This window comes from Vigna umbellata, chromosome 8, assembly GCF_029865625.1.
Source record: "Vigna umbellata cultivar VRB3 chromosome 8, Vumbellata_1.0, whole genome shotgun sequence".
In the NCBI taxonomy this organism is placed as follows: domain Eukaryota; kingdom Viridiplantae; phylum Streptophyta; class Magnoliopsida; order Fabales; family Fabaceae; genus Vigna; species Vigna umbellata.
The window spans coordinates 31,204,113-31,220,795 of NC_142172.1; the positions used below are offsets into that span (position 1 = coordinate 31,204,113).

At 29.4% G+C, this 16,683-nt stretch overlaps 2 protein-coding genes and 1 long non-coding RNA gene across 4 annotated transcripts; all 3 read right to left on the bottom strand.

The window, feature by feature from the left end:
* Positions 1–1,113: 1,113 nt before the first annotated feature.
* Positions 1,114–2,855, bottom strand: LOC124837080 (uncharacterized). 2 transcript variants are annotated; one of them, XR_015781514.1, is made up of 2 exons: positions 2,576–2,855; positions 1,114–2,070 (listed from the first exon to the last, which is right to left on the bottom strand). It is a non-coding gene; the product is annotated as an uncharacterized LOC124837080 (long non-coding RNA). The 2 variants fall into 2 exon arrangements; XR_015781515.1 differs by having other exon boundaries at positions 2,511–2,855.
* Positions 2,856–8,689: 5,834 nt separating this feature from the next.
* Positions 8,690–9,580, bottom strand: LOC124821514 (uncharacterized). The gene has a single exon (XM_047293403.2). It carries the CDS (start codon positions 9,365–9,367, stop codon positions 8,690–8,692), a length of 678 nt encoding a protein of 225 aa, XP_047149359.2. The 5' UTR covers positions 9,368–9,580.
* Positions 9,581–15,190: 5,610 nt separating this feature from the next.
* LOC124837078 (3'-5' exonuclease-like) lies at positions 15,191–15,790 on the bottom strand. Its single transcript, XM_047312362.2, has one exon. It carries the CDS (start codon positions 15,788–15,790, stop codon positions 15,191–15,193), a length of 600 nt encoding a protein of 199 aa, XP_047168318.2.
* Positions 15,791–16,683: the final 893 nt, after the last annotated feature.

The window sequence follows — 16,683 nt, forward strand, 5'->3', positions numbered from 1 at the left end:
GCAACGAGCAGACAACGAATCTTAATCGTGTGGTGCCTACAGTAGTAGTGGAGCCACACTTCTTATCTTGCCTCGTAGGCTTAATTTAGTTTCTTATTCCTCTCTCACCCACAAGCAATCCCAAGTACGAATAAAAATCTAAAGATTTCTTTGATTGACAAGCCGAGTATGAACGTGAATCAACAGCAGCAATAACCTGCCCCCACCAAAAAAATGGAAAAGCCTGGCACCGCATCATGAAATTCGAATAGCACGCCTTATTCAGAAAAAATAAAATCTCCATGTTAATTTTTGGTGTGCGTGGGGGAGGGGCCTGTTTTACAATCACCTGAATTATGCTACCTCCACAGGTTTAAATAGTTCTAATTAACATCATTTGAGTGGATCCTTTACTTATCTAGCTATCAATTCAATAAATTACCCACAGCATATCTTTTCAAGTGCATTTCCAAGAATGAAAACAAAATGCAAAAAGGTTTCTCAATTACAAGATTTAGCTGCTGCATGTAAATTGAGAAAGTGAGTATACTACGATTACAAAATACTTTAATTTAAATCAAGAATGGGTTGTTTTTCTTTCTTGCTCTAAACTCTACTTAATTACTTGAGGAGTTAAATCCTAAATAACCAAATAGCAATAGCTTATGATACAAGAAAGGGTGCGCTTGTAGAATACTCGAGTGTACAAGTTGGTTATGTAACGTCCAATTTTTTTTTTATTAGTTTGAATCAATTATCAAGACTCATAGCACTGCAACAGTGTAGTTAAAAGTGAATAACATTTGAATAGTTTTTCTGTCAGACAGAGGCAGATGTTAGGTGTTTTCTTTTGAGCCGTATAAAGAATCTTAGTGACAAGTTTTGATATCAAACAAAAAAAACCATAAGAAACATTAGACGATAAAATTTGAAGCAATTATATAATTCTCAATGATAATAACTTTCAACAATCTGGTAATTCAGGAAACCAAGAATAATGTAATTAAACCTGCAGAACAATAGGACTTGTTTCTGACAGCCGATGAACATGATCTGTTCCTGCATAATTCCATCAAGTTAAATAAAGTAGCAGACTGAACAAATAACGTTTAGCACCAAATACAGGCCACTCTGTTAAATAAACTTGAGTAAATTAATTTATAGTTTAAAAATATTAGCTGTCACAATATGATCAAGTTTCAAGAAGCAAAAACTGGGCATGTGCAAGTGCGAGAAATAGTAAGAGCCTAGCCATCCTCAATGTCTTGCAAAAGTACAAAATAACAAAAATAATTCATTGGAAGAAGCCAGAATATAATTATCTACTCAGGGAGGGGGAGGGAAAAGAGAGGAGGGGAATCGCTAATGGTTTTGAGTGTACGATACTACCAATACACCAAGTTGACCGAATAAACCCTGTTTTGGCTACTCCTGCAGAAGATCTGTAAAGTAGAATTATTGAAATAGGAATATGGCATCAGAATGCACAGGAAGATTGCCATATTTGTGCAAAAATAAAAAAATGATACCATAACTTATGCCATTGAAAGACAACTAAGTTTATTCATGATCAGAGATAAAGCAACACGAAATTCAATGGGACTACATTACACTTTTGAAACGATAATCGACCAATTAGAAACATGGTTTCCAAAACCGGTCTATAGCCTAAGGTTTTTGGATTCACCGTGAACACATTGCTTCTGCAATTTAAAACCTTGATAAGAAGAATCTGAGATTAAAGAGGATAAGAAGCTTGCTGATTTCTTATATATAGCTGAGTGTGTTAATGGAACTGATTTGAGAGTGTACCTGTTGTCTATAAGCATTTTTGTTGAGAGCAATGAGCCCAGCTAAGACCCTTGTGTTCTTCCTGCTATTTCTGCCACTCTTTCCGTCATACAAGGCTTCTCCCACTGCACAGACTTAAAAGAGTAATAATCATCGCAGACTAAAGCTGCAGAAACATAGCACAAACAAAAAGGGTTAAAACATTACTCCGCTGCCACAAGCTACACCGATGCAACAGTACTTACAAGAATTGCTTCCAGGCTGAGAACCGAGAAACGTCACCAGAAAAAAACACTAATCCTGATGCAAATCAAAGAAGGTGAAATAAACTAGAAAATTGTCAAATTAGATAATTCACTTCAAACATTTCGGAACTGATCCTAAATTATGCAACACCATCAAATAATGAAAAAAAAAAAAAAAACTAAACTTGAAGCATCAATTGAAGGGTTTAGGAAAGCTCGAAGTCACCCATATGCAGAAATTGAAGGCTATTATGGATTGTGACTAAAAGTGAGAATGAACACACATTTAAGGGTTGAATAAGTAAGAGTATCGGCTAAACGACGTCACTCCACGTCTTCCATATCAGAAATTCAATTCAAAACGATGATTGATTGCAGTTACTTCCATATCGATTACCAACCACTCTTCTCGAGAAGAAGAAGAAAAGTGTTAGATATGATTAATTAGAAAAAAGGATTAAAATCCTATAACTGCTACGATGATGATTATTTTACCATGTGTCTTCTCTCCACTGGCAAAATTGCAAAAACAATTGGATAATGTTTAGAACCGCTTGTACCTGTAGAAGTTGGAATTCGGGCCAGGACAAGGGATGATTAGCAAACCCTTTTTTGTCGTTGAAAGTTGAAATTGTGATGCTCTGTGCAAATTAAACTATCTGCTTGCTTGGCTCTTCCGATTCGAAAAAATCACTGAGGAAATATACTTCTGAGGACAATTGAATGTTAGAAAAACTAAGAAAATCCGCGTTACAAGAAAATTAAGGTTCATTTCTGTTAAAAAAGATAGAGTTACTCTTTCACCCGAATACAAATCACAATCAAAGTTTGCAATTTTTTATAATAATGATTGAAAAAGTTATATAAAGTAATTCTTAACTAGTTAAGAGTTTAACATCTTTTATAAACTAAGTACAAAATTCATTATGTAATTATGAATATTTTTAGAAAAGAAACTCATTCTCCCCTCTTATCTAAGATAAAAATAAAAATAATCCACCCGTCTTATTTCCTGAGGAAGTATGTTCCACACAATTTCTCAATTTAAAAAGAAAAACACTTTATCTAAATTATGTTTCTTCTATATCGTGATTATCTATTCTTTTTAAATTTAAAATATTTTTTTATTACAATATAGTAATTTATAATAAAATGTAATTCTCTTATTTAAATTTATTTCTTTTAAATTTTAATTATAAGTTAATTATAAGTTATTGGAATTTATGGTACAAGACCTTTCACACTGTTTGTGGCATGGTAGTTAATATTCATAATTCTTGGTATATCATGGATGATTTTAATGTTATTCTTTGGGTTGAGAATATGAAGGGTGGTGTTGCCCCTGTTTCAATTTCTTTTGTTGAGTTTTCAAGTTGGATCAATTCTAATGAACTTGTTGTGGCTGCATTTTTTAAATTTTACTATACTTGGTCAAACGTGTAAAGAAGTATACATCGTATTAATAGAAGATTTGATAGAATTTTTTTAATTTTCTTTGTTTTGAGCATTGATCTTCTTGTCATGTTAATGTTTTTACTCAAAATTGCTTGGATCATCATCATTTGTTCCTTTTTTTTTCTTATTTGGTTGGGGTTTCTAAACCATCTTCTTTTCGGTTTCTAAATATGTAGAAGTCATAAAGATTGTCATTTCCTCCTCAATAGTTCTTGGAATGCTCTTACTTCTTGTTGTCCTATGTTGATTTTGTAAAGGAAATTGCAACATCTTGAGGTTGGTTTGAAAGGGTTGAATAAAAATGTTTTTGGAAATATATATATATATATATAAATTAGTGGTGGATAATCAAGGCTTTCTTTTAAATATTCAACAACAACTTTCAAATGCTTCTTCATTTGATTTGGATGTTTTGCTAATTCGTGAGGCCAAGATAAAAGACGATTTCAATTTTACTCTAGATTATCATGTCAGGCTATTTTTTCATGTTGGGGGTTCACAAGAAGCATAATGCAAGGGGGGTACTTTTAAGTTGCATCATGATGATCAAGTTATTTTTTATCCAAATATGATTGGAGATTCTATTTTGTCTTTCTATACTAATTTATATGTTTCTCTTACTACTTCTGATGTTTATATTACTTTTATATAGTCTTTTGTTGGTTCTTGTATTCCTTCCTAGTTACTGATGATGAAAATAATTTTTTGACTAAATATTTTAATCTTGATGAAGTGAAGCATGCAGTTTTTCTCTTAACGGTGATAAAGCTCCTGATCTACATGACTTTAATGGATATTTTCATCACTCATTTTTGGATATTGTTGATGTTTGTAAAGTTGTTCAACAATTCTTTCGACAGGGTAGGATCCTTCCTAGTATGAATTCAAATATTGTTACTCTTATTCCTAAAGTTAATGAGGGAAAATATATAACTAATTTTCGTCCTACAGTAGTGGCTAATATTTGTTTCAAAATCATTACAAAAATTTTAGCCTATAGGCTTACAATAATTTCTAGTAGGATTACTTTCCCTAATTAAAATGATTTCATTAAAGGGAGAAGTATTAAAGATTGTATTTGTATTACTTTTGAAGTTATTAATCTTCTCTCTAAAAAGCTTAAGGGTGGTAATGTAGCCATCAAGATTGATATAACTAAGGTTTTTGATATCATCAATTCACATTTCTTAATTTAAGTGTTGCATTGTTTTGGTTTTCGTGATAACTTTTTGTCGTGTATTTTTCATATCTTACAATTCTGCTCATCTTTCTATTCAAGTTAATGGTGATTTGGTTGGTTACTTCACTTGCGATAGAAGGGTTAGATAGGGAGTTCTATCTCTCATTTGCTTTTTTTATTTTGCTAAGGAGATTTTGAATAGGGGCATCTCAAAGCTTATTTGTAAAAAGTTTATGTTTCTCATGGTTGGCTCTCTATGGATACAATTTCCTTCTCATACTCTCTATGTTGATGGTATATTTGTTTTATGTAGAGGAGATACTAGTACCCTAGAACATTTGAAATCTTTCTTGCATGAATATGACACTTTCTCAAGTCACTGGGCAAGTCCTCCTAAAAGTCATTTTTACACCGCTGATGTTTATGCTTCATTTGTTAGACATCTCAAGAGGCTTCTCTCCTGTAATCAAGGATCTCTTCTTCTTACGTATTTAGGTGTGTCAATTTTTGTGGGGGTTCCTAAGGCGCGATTTTTGTTCAACTTTTGGTTGATAAGTTTCATAATAAACTTGTTTGTTGAAAAATGAAGTTGTTTAGTATGATGGGAAGAATTCAACTAGTAAATTCGATAATTGTTGGCTTATGGTCTTCTAGCTTCCAGATTTACAAATAACTTATTAAGCTTCTTCTTAAGGTAAAACAATTAATATTCAAAATTTTGTTTAAAAGAAATAAAATATTTTTTAAACTAAAACAACTAGATAATTAGACCAAAATTAAGAAAATAGATTTTAAAACCGAAACATAGAATGTAACAATATTTAAAAACCCAATATACATTTATAACTTACATTGTGTTTTTCTTACTTGTAATTATAATTTACATTATGTTTTTACAAAATTTTTAAGTTGTTACTAAGTTAAAAATTATAATTAATATTTAGAGTGCAACTCTTTAGACTTAAAGTAATACTTTAAATATCACAATTTAAGGTTTAATGTCTCAATAGGTCCCTATTTTCGTTCAGAATTTTAAATAGGTCCCTTTATTTTTTGGGGACTCGGGTCCTTATTTTTGTTAATTTGATGCAAATAAATTATTTTCGTCAATTTCATCAAACGACATTAATGAGTGTGTGACGTGGCCTGGTGAGACTGCATTTTTAATACATGTGTCAATAAAAATGTGTGTGAATGCGATTTTTTAATCAGTACTTCTTGCATTTTTAATCAGTACTTCTTGCAAACTGTTAATACTCCTCAGTACTTCTCTCCTACCATATCAGTACGTATGAATCAGCTGGAAGATCCACACAACGGTCTTTAGTGTTATGCAGAAAAAAGTATTATTGAACTCCCTAGGCTTATGCTTTTCCTGTCAGCTATGTACAAATCAAAGCTAATGTACTTATGCAAACTCTGATATGCAAGCTTGAGGATCTTTTCAATTTCTAAAGTTCAATTCCAAAGCTTAGATCCGCTTTACTAACAGGATCGAATTCAATATACCTTGATATTCATATGATATATATATATATATATATATATATATATATATATATATATATATATATATATATGACGTTGTTTCTCTCAGTTCCTTTCTCTTCATTCCTTCAACTGCTTCCTTTGATATATATAATTATCAGGCAAATTCTCTATAGTATAGGGTCAAGTACTTTCATGCAAACTTGTAATTTTAAAAATATATATACATATTAACATGTATGTTAATAAATATTCGGTAACAAACGTGATAGCACAAATCTATCAGTAACAAAAATATTTGATGAAGATAAACATTACTTTATATGAGAAAGCACTATCATATAAGAGTTGCTATATTTGTTTTACGTTATATGAGAAATCTGTTTTAGGCACTATCATATCTGATGAAAATGCTTGGACTGCTGATTATGTTAGTCTGCTGGATGCTTCTAGTAGTTATGACACTAAGGTAGGTGATGATACTTCCGGGCTCTTGTTGGAAGCTCAAAGACAGGGGGAAATTAATTGTTGCACTGAGGAAATCTTAGTGATTCAAAATCTAAGAAAATCATCTTTTGCAAACTGATTCAAAAGGGGCTGTATCTTGTATGAAGAGAAAGAGTGTCTTCAAAAGTTGTTTGGAATTACGTGAGTTTACTCAGCAAGCTGGAAACAATGATTTACAAGATGTAGATTCTTCAATGGAGGTTCAAAATTTAGGAGAGGAATTCACTTACCAATATTCGAGCATCCACTCAAACAACAACGTCTTTCTGATTCTTAAAACACTCGCGCATCCACTCTTTTCCAGCTATGAGACACGAGCCCTAAAATACAAAATTCTCCCAATTTAATTTTGATTTCCCACTTGAAGGCATGTTTCAGCAAAAAGAACAATATCATTTTCTATCTTTGCCCTTTCTTTAATTAATTTCAACAAAAATTATAATATATTTACTTAATTCTTTAATTTTAAATTTAAAAAATTGCATTTACACATGTTTTTATTGACACGTGTATTAAAAATGCAGTGTCACCAGACCACGTCACACACTCATTAACGTAGTTTGATGAAATTGACGGAAAGAATTTATTTGCATCAAATTAAATAAAATAAAATGCAGAGTCACCAGGCCACGTCACACACTCATTAACACCATTTAATAAAATTGACGGAAAAGATTTATTTGCATCAAATTAAATAAAATGAGGACCCATTGAGACGCCAAAAAAGAAACTATTTGAAATTCTGGACAAAAATAAAGACTTGAAACATTAAATCCACAATTTAATCATTACGAGACTCACCTAACCTTCCTCATTAGACAATCCAAGTTACCTCCAACATTTGTTGGAGTTATGTTTAAATAATTTTGTTGTCTAGGTTGGATTAAACGGTCTAATAGGTTTCTTCTATTGCAATCTTTATAATCATATTTTTTTTATCTTGTTTTAGACAACATTACTTAAAAGATATATTTTTTTATCTTGTTCTATAGTCTTCTTTTATTCTTATATAAACAGTGGTCGTGCCATTGTTTTGGTCATTTTCAATATCAATAAACCCTTTTGTCTTTCGGTTTATTATCCGAATTTTCGATGGATTTTGAAATATGAAATAATTTCAAGTCAAGATATGACAACGGCGACTTTTGGCTCATGAGAAACCTTTAACAATAAGCTTTTTCTTTGAGAAACAGAAATCAATTTGTAAAAACTTAGACTAGACTATTTTGTGCACAAACAACATGAACACATACATTTTATAAGCTACTCAAAAGTACACAAAAAAACTCCAGGTTAAAATACTTATCTCCTGTTGGCATAAATCCTAAAAAGAAATACAATAACACTCTAAAAAAACAATTTAAACTCCGTAGAATGGTTCCACAAAGTAAATTACAAAAGTTTTATAATATACTTTTTTGATATGCTTAAATAGTTTTATGGTTATTGTTTTACTTAGAATATTGTTTAGAACTCGTTAACTTTTTCCCTCTTCTCTTCACATATATATATATAAATAAATATATATATATATATATATATATGATGATTGTTAAGTCAAAGCAATGTACATTTTTAATGTCAATAATAAGAATATACAATTGCACTCCTCTCTGTTCCCTTATTTTCTTATCCTTCGGTTTCTCTGAAGTATAGTGCAATAAAATGTTTTCAACGAAGATTATTCTAGTAAGGTGTTTTCAGATAAATAAGATTGGATAAAAACTAAGAAGGACAGATTACACAAAACCTCAAACAAAACAAAGAAAAACACTTCTCCTACCAAGAATTTATCTATTCCACCGCCCTTCTTTTCTTCTTTCACAATTTTGATTTTCTAAACCCATCAAAGTTCATAATACATCCTACGAACACTAGAAAAATCATTACAAACACTGCAAATCTTGACTTACAAAATCCAAACCACACAAGCCAATTCTTCCTACGAATCACACGTCCTCGCTTCGATGAAATAGCAACTCTTTCCGCCAATAATTCCCTCTCAATCTTCGAAGATATAGCAGGTTTCTCCAACAATTTCCTCCTAATCTTCTCCTCGCTTCGATGAAATAGCAACTCTTTCCGCCAATAATTCCCTCTCAATCTTCGAAGATATAGCAGGTTTCTCCAACAATTTCCTCCTAATCTTCGAAGAAATAGCAGGTTTCTCAAACAATTTCCTCCCAATCTGGTAGCAACAACAAACATTGACAGTTGGAAGAAGTAAATCACCATAAGAATCCTCATACAACCGACTCCGACGTCTCCATCTTCCAAGATCAAACCCAACAACTTCAAGAGCGAGTTTATCAATACCACATGTTCCCAAATGAGGCATGCCCAATACATCAGCAGCCCATGGCCCTAATTCCACGACATTTCTGCATCTAATCCCAAACTGCGTCTCCAACAATCCCATCTTTCCCTCAATGCCAACGCCAACAAAAGTATGGTCCGGCAGACAAAGAAAATTCATCAGCGATTCGGGAATCGAATTCAGTTGCAGTAAAGGAATAATAATACATGTAAATTCATCACAAAGATATAATGTAAATTCACCCCAAGGATATAATGTGTTACTTTGTCCTATATCCAAACCGACAAACCTGGATACACAGTCATAAAACATAAATTTCAAAACATTGTCTATACCCTCTTTATTTCTTAATAAATAAGTTGTATACCGCTTTCCATTCACATCGATTTCATCCTCGGAATTCATTGAAACGGAGTGCGATTAGCTAAAGACTAACCTGGCTTCAATGACAAAACAAAGGTGAGGGCTATATATAGAGATACAGAATGCGTTCACCGTTGTAACACGCTAGAACAATCTCATGCATCGAGTTTGGTGCAGGAAGCTCAAGGGACTTAACCAAACACCATCGTGAAATACAACGGCCTAAGGAGGGAAATAAATTCTAGATTAAATGCATCATCTTATCTTTGCTTAGTTCCAAGATTAATTATATCATATTTATTATCTATCGGTCGCTTGAAGTTTCCAAAGAAGAAATCGTTCCAAAAGATAAATAAAAAAGGTACATGTTCGCTTTAAAATATCAAAGGATTGAAAAAAAAAATAGAGTAATTGTTTACTTTTAAAAATATATATAAACTTATACAGTATTTTATTTTCCATTTTAAATTTTAAATATTTATTCAACATCTCTTCCTCTTTCATAACGCAATTTAACAATTTTAGAAGAAAATTTATTTGTCTGTGAACTTAAAAGATTAAAATAAAATTTTAATCATAACTTTTGTAACTCATGTCGATAAAATTCTTAATCACAAGTTTTTTAGTTTGAAGGTTACATTAAGTGCAAAACAAATGAAATAGACTATAAAAGAATAAATGAGAAATAACATCTCGGCATTAGTAATCATGATAAAATTAATACAATTAATCAAGGATTAAGTAAACAAGTCAAGTAATACTAAAAAATGTTACTTATAAATAGTTCATGATAAATGTTCATGATAATATTATAAATAGTATGGTTTATGAAATAATATTTACGTATTTAATATTGTGTTTATTGATTGTTTATACAAATACATTAATTAAGTGTCAGAGTGTTATTGTAGGCATCTCGCACTTCTAACCTAGAAAGTACTCGAATTAGAAGGAAACATCTTGTCATTTATGTAAAAAGACTTAGTACATCTCGGTCGTTTGTAGCGGAGGAATATTTCTAAAGGACATGTATTTTTTTGTTTACTTAAGAAAAATAAGAAGTTAATTTGAAACAAAATCAAAGGAAAAAAGAGATATGAAAGACAAAATCATTTGAGCCTAATTAACTTGAATCCAAGGACTTTTCTTCCTATACCCCCATTTTTCTTCTTGCACCCTATTAAAATTACCAACTTTAGCCCTAAGTCAAAGTCAAAACCTTATATATCTCTCCTTTTCATTTTACCTTGGTCCCCTCCATCATTCTACACCTTTATCTTCCACCTTTTCCTACACCTTCATCTCCTATGTCTCTCTATACCTTCTTTGATCTTGATTGTCATTACACCTCCTTTTAGGTTAGTGACTAAAATGTCTTCTGGAACATCAATCAGAACAATATTTTTATAATTATTCTGAAATACTTTTTTGAACACTCGATCTAAAAAGTATAAAAAAAGAGACATTTGGATGTTTTGGTAGGTATTTTCCTATTCGAAAATGCCTTCTAAAATACCAAATCAGGTTAATTTTTTATATTTCAAATTGAGGCTTTTGAAGACATTTTTTTGAATCCAGAAATATATTATGAAACATCCAATCTGAATTATAAAAGAAACATCCAGATTTAGTGTTCTGAAAGGTATTTCTATATCTTGAAATATTTTTTGGAACTCCCAGTCTAAAATGTTTTTTTTTTATATTTTTTGGAATAGATGTTTCAAAAGACATTTCCGAATCTACAAATACCTTTTGAAACATCTAATTTTAAATATAAAAATATTTTTAAAATTTAAAAACATCTTTTGAAATAGTCAATCTGAAAGGTTATCTTTCGGAGAATTGCAGGGAGTTGTATTCTTAACCTTCATGCCCTCTTCTCTTAATATAGTAACAGGTCAGGTCGATATAGAAAATACCTATTCACAATTTGATCCGAAAAAAAAAATCATTCTTTATCTAGGATTGAGTAAAATTAACTAAGTTATACTAAATTATAATTAATTAAATAATTAATTATACTATAATAAACTAAAAAAAAACTGAACTAGTTAATATAATATCCAAACTGTATTGTTTTATAGTTCAATTTTAAAAAACTAAACTTATATCAATTAACTAATAACTAAATTATACTATCCATTCAATCATGCAGTAACTAAAACATATATCTAAACTAAACTTTACATTCAAACATAAGCTTAATGTGAGTTTCAAAAAGCGATAAATATATAATTACAAACTTTAAATTGTGGAATTGAAGATATTATTTAAAATACTATTTATTTTATATTTAAAATAATAAAATGGTATATTTAAAGATATTGTTTTATACTTAAAATAATAAAATAAATAGTATTTGAAGAAGAATATCTACTTTATTTGTGTAATTTATTCACTTTCTTAATTGGTGAATAATTAAGATTATAAAAAAATTAATATGAAGCACAGTGAACTTTTAACATTTGAATTTAATCACAACTGAATTTGTTAAGTAAATTAGCCTATAAATCTGAATTATTGTGTCTTGATCTTTATTAATATTATTAATATTGTAAATAATTATTTAAGTTCATAACCTTTCAATACTTACCGTAAGTTTATAAAATGCATAACAACCAATAAGTATGGAAAACAATTATTTATGTAGCTGATAGCATACTTAATCTTTCAATACAAAATTCAATTCAGTTATTAGTTAACTAATATAGTTCAGTTTTTAAAAAAATTGAACTTTTAAACAATACAATTTAAATATTATATTAAATAGTTCAATTTTATTAGTTCATTAAAAATATAGTTAACTATAGTTTAGAACAGTTTAGTATACTATACTCAGCCTTACTGTTATCTGATCCACTAACCGCACGGATACCCGCTTAAAAATACTCGCAGATATTTTAAAACTCTCAAATATTCGTAAATACCCGAGGATACCCACAAATATTTAAAAAAATATTTTTATAAATTATTAAAATAAAATATATAAAATATAATATAAATTAAATTAAATATAAAATAAAATTGAATTTAATTTTAGTTAAATTTAACCTTATGAAATACAAATTAATGTTAATTTTAGTTAAATTTAACTTAATAAAATATAAATTATATTTTTATTTTTATTTTTTTGTGGGTAGCGGATATCCGCGGGTACGAATAGTATAATACTCGCACTCGATCCATTTATAGCAATATTAAAATACCTGCTACCCGCAACCCACAAATAATAAATATCCACGAGTATTAACTCTCTGTCACGTGTTTTATCTGCGAATATCCACATGCACAAATTTTTTTACCATTCTAAGCCCTCTAATTCTTCCTTAACCCTTTTCATGCATCACCATATTCATATAAAGGTACAGTGAAAATCAAGATTGAAGGAAATGTATAGAGATGTAAGAGATGGAGGTGCGGGAAGATGCATGGGAATGCAAAGGGGAGGGAAGTGGAAGAACTACGGAATGTGAAGGAAGGTGCAACCACTCACACACAGATGTTGTAGGGAGGTGCAAGAACTCATATAGAAGAATGGAGGTGCATGAACACGTTATTGAGAGGGAAAGATGTAGTGTAAGCGAGAAAACTGAAAAGGGGAGATGTTTAGGATTTTGACCTTGACAAAGTGGTAAGGTTGGTATTTTAATTTAATTTTGGAAGGTGCAGGAAGAAAAAATGGTGGTGCAAGAAGAAAATCCCGAATCGAAACCTATTTGGTCACATGGCTATTTCATCCCACACCTCTAACATCTCATCCTCACCTCCAAAAATTCAATTTTTAATTTTTTAACATCTCATTCTACACTTTCAACTTTTTCAAAAGTTTTATTTTTAACTTTAATAAATACCTCTTCATCTTCTTCTCTTTTTTATTATTAAAAGCATTCTACACCACTTAATAATAATTTAATTTAATTTAAAATTCAAATATTATTTAATATAATTTTATATTTTAATAATGATTAAAATATGATTTATATTTTAAGAATAGTTATATTAAAATATAAAAATAAAATAATTAAAATAAAAATAAAATTATATTAAATAAAATATTTAATATATTTAAATATTTAAATTATATTAAAATATTAAATTAAATTAAATAATTATTAAAATTTAAATATAGACCTTTTAGAAACAATTATTTATCGATATTCGTAGCATAAGGTAACGGATTTCTTTAACAAATTCTTTTAAAATTTTGTTTTTGTTTAAATTTTAATAATTATTTAATTTAATTTAATATTTTAATATAATTTAATATATTTAAATATATTAAATGTTATTGTAAACTTTATTTTTATTTTTGTTATTATTACTTTTATTTTAGTTATTATTATTTAAATTTTTTTAAAAAAACTATTATAAAAATATAAATCATATTTTAACAGCGTATAACGTCCCACGTTCAACGTCATGTAAAATGATATAAAACGTCGAGTACCAAAGCGTTTCACATCAAAAGCTTAGTGAATTCAATAACCCTCGTCACATGTGAAGAGTTGTGTGATTTTATTTATTCCTTAGTTAGTCTATTTAGCATACTACATGCAAAATATTAGACAAATAATAATGCCTTTATAGCCCATAATATTGTGTCTAAGTCTATGCAACTTTTTATAAGATCTTTAACCATTCAAAAGTCATCCTTTCCACCCTCCTGTACCAAGTGTCCTTCCTTTCCTTATTTAGCCTCTGTTCGTTTGAGGTGATTTACTGTAGAAGTGAATTTGAAAAGATGGATTTGCAAAGTAAATTGTGTTCGGTGGGACTGATTTGCGATGATAGATAAGCACTTCATAGGACTGATTTGCGAGGATTTCCGCTTTTTGAGGCTCTCCAAAGATTGGCGCTGATTTGGGATGAAAAGTCATAAATGTCCCTGTGCTTTAACTATAATGCCACGACCATTTAAAAAAAAACATGCATTATTTTCGTACTCCATTCCAGTTGCATTGTTCTATCAATAGTGTGGCTTCCCAAGTCAAGACTTTGGACTGTCCAGAGACATGCTTTTGCAACGTGGTTTTGCAGCGCACAGAGTTAATAATTTTGACGCATTAACTGGTTGTATGTTTCATATCACTAGATTTAATTATTACAACCTAATACTACATTAAAATAAATTCATTTTACTAAATTATAACTTTTATAATTTTTAAACAATAATTTTATAAATTATTCATAATTTTTTTCTCTTTATAAACATTTTTACAATTAAATATAACATTAAAAAATAACTTTTTATATTACTTTTAAACTAGGGGCATTTTGGTAATCTTTAATTTCTACCAATTAAACTAATTTTAAAAATCTATCACATCAATCAAAATCCTACACTAATTCTCACAAACTTTACTTTCAAATCCACTCTCAATTAACCACAAAGTCACTCAAAATAACAACTACAAAATTACCCTCAAATCCATTCAAATCATCTCCCCCAAATACACTAAAAAAAACACACCCTTAGTGAGATGTGTCATTCGTATAGTGCCCATAGCTTTTCCATTTAAACCATTATCTCTTTCAACTCATACTCCATTCCCACTTCTTTTCATTCCATTTTCTTAACTTCCAAAGTATACTTATTTCCTATTACATGTGTATCAATGTAAATATTTTTTTAATGTTATTTTTATATCAATGTAAATATTATTTGTATGTCAATGCAAATATAAAATAATTTTAAATATTTCTTTTAACACAATTGGTGAATTTCCATATTCAAAAATGTAAACATTATATATATATATATATATATATATATATATATATATATATATATATTTATACAAAGAAATATAAACTTATGAGCTATTCATTAAACTTTCTTCTTAAAATAAATTAAAGGCAGAAACATTACGAAGTGTAAGGTTCAAGCAATTTCCTACCAACTTTATAATAAGAGTAAACATTAACAGTAGCTAGTTTGGCAAGCTTTTTGCCTAGTTCATATTCACCCCAATCCTTAAAGACCGCACTTAAAGGTCTATGTTTTCGAAGATCAAGATTATTAACCACACGGGTTAGTTCATCGATGCCACAACCACTCAAACGAGGCATCTTCATGACAGAAGCAGCCAAAGGCCCTAAATCCACTGCATTTTTGCATCTGATCCCATACTCAACCTCCAATTTATGCAAATCATCTTTAATGCCAACACCCACGAAAGTATAATTCGGAAGACGAAGAAAATTAAGCAGAGACATGGGAATGGACTTCATATGTAGAAGCTGGATAATAAGACATGAATGTCCATCACAAAGATGCAATGTGACGCATTTGGTTTTATCTACATCCTTTGACAGATGACACTCAATATCGATCCCAATAACCTTTTGCTCCGACTCTGAGGAAAACAAAAAAGATTCCAGAACCTCAAGGATTGTTCTCTTCTTCTTGGTGACATGGGTCGTAATTTGCTCCCCATTAAGATTGAAACTCTGAACAGAGTCCATATACCTACTATGGATTACAACCTCTTTGGGAACATAATGTAAAAGTCACAGCTATATATATACACAAGATAGGTTCAAGTGACTTTCCAATTCTTATACCATTTATTAATGATTTGAGGGAGAATCTATGAATGATTTGATGGGGAAGTGAAAGAGTTTATCTGCATATCATAAATTACGTAATCCAAACATTGGAAGTAGTTCTGATATTTATTAGTAGATATTATAATCATGTCTATTTCTATTTTTTGAAATATGATTAATTAATTGAAGATTTTTTCATTAAAAAATTAATAAATATTTGAAATAAATAATATAAAGTTTTTATTTTAGTGTAATTCGAGAATATAAGTATTTATGATATCAAAATATCACTCAACGTTTGGGGCAAGTGAAAGAGTTTATCTGCATTTCATAAATTACATAATTCAAACTTTGGAATAACAATGATATTTATTAGTAAGTATTACAATCATATAATTTTCTATCCCTATTTTATAAAATATCTTTAATTAATCAAGGTTTTTTATTAGAAAATTAATAAATATTTGAAATAAATTTAATAAATATAAAATTTTTATTTGTGTGTAATTTGAGAATATAAGTATATATGATATCAAAATATCACTCAAACTTTAATTTTAAATGCAATAAGAATAAATTTAAAATATCTATTGACTAATTTATTATTTTTAACTTTTTTTTTGAAATATATAAATTAGAGTTCTAACGAATAGAAACTATACGAAAAATTAAAGGCCAGAAAACAAAGTATTTTTTGATCATTGTTATTTAAATTGTGTGAAATTTGCATGTTCAATATGTCACTTCAAGGCTCGTTAATATTTGAATGATTTTTTTTATAACGTTAATGCTGCTTGAATGATTTTTTT